This window comes from Marmota marmota, unplaced genomic scaffold (genome assembly GCF_001458135.2).
Source record: "Marmota marmota marmota unplaced genomic scaffold, marMar, whole genome shotgun sequence".
NCBI classification, from domain to species: Eukaryota; Metazoa; Chordata; class Mammalia; order Rodentia; family Sciuridae; genus Marmota; species Marmota marmota.
This window is the reverse complement of record NW_026000211.1, coordinates 7,287,277-7,291,318: the sequence shown is the minus strand read 5'-3', so window position 1 is coordinate 7,291,318 and position 4,042 is coordinate 7,287,277. Positions and strand designations below refer to the sequence as shown.

The following is a 4,042-nucleotide window of genomic DNA, read 5'->3' as shown; positions in this document are numbered from 1 at the left end:
CTCTTTTCCTCATTTTGTTTCTAATCTTTACATTAAATGAGTGAACTGCAACATTTGAAAGCCTAAAATTATAATGGAGCTTATGTGCATTGAGCTTCTTCCGGTGATAGTAGCACTGACTATCATAAAAAGAGAGACATTTTTGATGTTTTTTTAATCACAGCATGAAAACTATCACATTATAATAATTTGGCCAATAAAATGTAGTATTAAGCAGCACATTCTTAATTATAAGAAGTTAGCATAGGGTTATAGTTCCTTCAAAGGCTAACTGAAGATAAGCCATGGACTCATCAATCTACACAAGGACCAAATAGGAACTCTACCTTTGTATTTGAGTGGATACTGGGTAATCTGGTTTGATGATTCCATTTTAAGAATTCAAGCATATTTTCTGAATGTTCATTGTGTAGGAACATATTTATTTTAATTATTTCTTTATTTATGATGTCAGAGTTTTTTATCTGTATCTAGGAAATCCCAGGTCCTTGATTGAGCAAAGAACCAATAAGTGGAGAGTCAGTCATGATGGAGTAACTTTTACTAGGCTAACTCTCTTGCAAAAAAACATTAAATTAAATTAAAATTTGGACAAATACATTTTTTAATTACCTGAAGGTAATAAATAATGACCAAAAGCAGGCTGAATGTAGAGGAGAGTTGTCAAAAAAAGAACTGTATTCTAAAATCTTAGCACAGGCCCCATGCAGTGCCACTAAGACCCATGCAAAGGATTTATTTTGACATGCGCATACATACTTTGTTCCCAGTTTTCTGGCGGGGAAAGAGCTGAGGTTATGTAAATATACAAACTGCGAGGTCTACATAAGGTTCAGACCAGTTGTACGAAATTCACTAAAACTGTGTTCAGTGCGCGGGGAGGGCTAATTGAGTCACTCTACCCTCTGGTTCATCACTTACCTCCTGAAACCTAGCGTGAGGCTGTCTCAGTAGCAGGAGGAGCTTACGACGGCTATGATACTGCCGGCATCCACTAGAGGCGCTGTTCTCTGGTTACCTCAAGGCAGGGCATAGGGTAGAAACAAAGTATAAAAGCCCTAACATCCGGGAATTCCACCAGAGGGCTCAAAGGAATGCTGATGTAGTTAGGTCCTCTGCAGCTGCCGTAGCTCCCCGACAGGGAACAGGAAGCAGATTTTCCTCTCCGAAAGTCAGTGTTCCGGTGTAAACGTAGAGGGTATCCCGCAGTAGAGTTTGACTGTAGCGGGTTCATAAGTTCTCAGGGAGTGCTTACTTTTGCTTCTGCTCCACCTTTTTCTTACAGCCTAAGCAATTTGTCCTGAGCCAGGTCTCACTAATTGCTACAGAAGCCTTGTCAGAACCATGGCCGAATACTCCTATGTGAAGTCCACCAAACTTGTGCTGAAGGGAACGAAGGCTAAGAGGTGAGACCCCGAAGCTCGGGCAGGAGGCTTCTCGGTTTTTCTGTCGCGTCCCCGCGGCGGGCGAGTCCCTTCGAAGTCCTAGAGTTCTGTCTTTTTAGCCCCTTGAGCTGTACAGAGGGTGCGACTCAGTTCGCGGCACTTGTGCAGAGCTGGGGGCAGACAAGTTGGCAGAGAGGCGACCAAGCTGTAGCGTCCCGGAAAAAAGACGGGAAAAGTGGAGACCTGTAGCCCAGGAGCGTCGTGTTAAGAGGGAGGCCTCGTTCCGACCTCTATATGATGGGTCTGCCCTAATCTGTTCCCGTATGTCATAACGATAACTGGCTTTTAGGAGAAATTAGTTTTCACCTTTGCCTCTCTTCCCCATAAAAATTCATAATTGTGTACAATCAGTGATTTGAAAAATTGTGCTCTGTGTGTAATATGAAATGAATTGCATTCTGCCACCATGTATAATAAAATAGAATAAATGATTTAATAAAGAAAAAAGATTCATGATTGTTTCCCACGTAATATGCAAGGGGAAACTGGGCTGAGTTACACAGTGATTAAGGATATGGGTTTTGATAGAGATGTGAGCTCAAACGGGGAATGCACCGATTTATGGAGTTTGTAATTAGTGGCAAATTGATTAAAATCTGAGTTTCCTTGTATTTGTTGATACTGGTAAAGAATTATGAGGATTAAATTATATAACACAGTGACCAAAGAAAGAAATAGAGCCAAATGAAAGGAGGTTTTAATGATGATTTATGGTTATTAACTGTGTAGGGAAAGACACATGTCCATTCATATCTGCATTTCTTTTTGAACCGGTAGATTTGTCTGCTTGATTATTATACAAATGTTGAATGATAAAAAGAATTTTGGGCATTTTTAGGTAAAAAGGAAAGTGTGTCAAGGAGCTAACTGAAGTCACTGCCTTGAGAACTCTTGCTAGGGGCCTGGTATTATGAAAAATTTACCCTAAATCTTCTTTTCTTTGAAACTTTTACTGTCTGACTCAGCAGGGAGGAGAGGGGAGTTAACTTCTGAAAACTTCCTTTATGGTTAAAAGGCAAACAAATGTGTTTTATAGTTTTCATAATTATCAATTGTAATTAGCATCTGTGTAGCGCTGTGTACCAAGTATTGTTCTAAGCACCGCATATTAACTTTTTTTAATCACCCTTGTTTTTTATTATTAAAATCTGAGTTTCCTTGTATTTGTTGATACTGGTAAAGAATTATGAGGATTACATAATATAACACGTGACCAAAGAAATAAATAGAGCCAAATGAAAGGAGGTTTTAATGATGATTTATGGTTATTAACTGTGTAGGGAAATTTGTATACCATAATTTGTATACCATAAAATTCACCTTTTTATAATATTGAAATTATAGAGCTAAGAAGTGACAGGATGAGGAAGGCCTTTTATACAGTTTTAAGACTTTTCTGTGCTTATATCTAGTGACATTTAACACCCAAAACAATATGCCTAAACTCATTTATCATACTTTTCTCCCATAGTAAGAAGAAAAAAAGCAAAGATAAGAAGAGAAAGAGAGAAGACGATGAAAAAACCCAACTTGATATTGTTGGTGGGTCATTTCAGTACTTTATTCTGAGAAAACTTAGCATTTGTTAAGATTCCATTTTAAATAATTTCCTAGGTAGAAATTTATGACCTATTAATTTTTGTCTGAAAGTGCTCATATATACTTAGAGTTGAAGGTTTCTCATATTTGTGAGCCCAGTAGATGTCACTGATGATTTTTCTTCATCATCAGAACAATGTGCAGGAGAGAGGAAGTGTGACTCTGGATTTAGTAGGCACCTTTAAACTCCTTAGTAGGCAAAGCTTCTTATCCATCATTTTAAAGACCTACTGTAGATAAGTTTATTTAACCAAATTATTTTCTTTGAACATCTATGCAGTTTATTTGTAGAAATCAATAATTTGTCTCTCAAGGAAGTATAATCATAGTAAAAATAACTATTTTGTAAACAGTAAAATGAATGAAACTCCTAATTAAACAGAATAGAATATGTAGATATCCTGTAGATAGTACTAGGAATAAATGGACCCAAACACATTTAAGAGCCAATTCTCTGTTTAGTTGTTTTATCCTCTCCATACCTGTACTTAAGAAGAAATTTCTTTACTTTTACAATGTGGCAAGTTGTATTCTGGCTTTTCTTAATTTATGCCTGCTTTAAATCTATGTAAAAGTAGGAAATGGTATAGTTCTGGAAAATTGCACATTTTTTTGGAATCAGCAATTCTAAAACTAGGGTAAATATCTTGGGAATACTTGTAGGTGTGGAATTACTGTGTTGAAAGGTAAATATTTAACTATAAAAAGAAACCACCCCAACCACTGGTACAGAATAGAGGACACAGAAACCAATCCACAAAACTACAACTATCTTATATTTGATAAAGGGGCTAAAAGCATGCAATGGAGGAAGGATAGCATCTTCAACAAATGGTGCTGGGAAAACTGGAAATCCATATGCAACAAAATGAAACTGAATCCCTTTCTCTCACCATGCACAAAAGTTAATTCAAAATGGATCAAGGAGCTTGATATCAAATCAGAGACACGCTGTCTGATAGAAGAAAAAGTTGGCTACGATCTACAGTCGGTGGGGT

General features: G+C 37.2%; 1 protein-coding gene across 2 annotated transcripts in view; it reads left to right on the top strand.

Annotated features, from left to right (window-relative positions):
- The first annotated feature begins 1,075 nt into the window (after nucleotides 1-1,075).
- Frg1 (FSHD region gene 1) overlaps nucleotides 1,076-4,042 on the top strand; it is a 22,170-nt gene continuing 19,203 nt past the window's right edge. Inside the window, exons 1-3 of one of the 2 annotated variants that reach the window (XM_015486075.2) lie at nucleotides 1,076-1,171; nucleotides 1,286-1,406; nucleotides 2,917-2,987. In XM_015486075.2, coding sequence (XP_015341561.1) covers nucleotides 1,345-1,406; nucleotides 2,917-2,987 — 133 coding nt within the window. In that variant the 5' untranslated portion in view covers nucleotides 1,076-1,171; nucleotides 1,286-1,344. The other variant, XM_015486073.2, reaches the window with a different exon arrangement.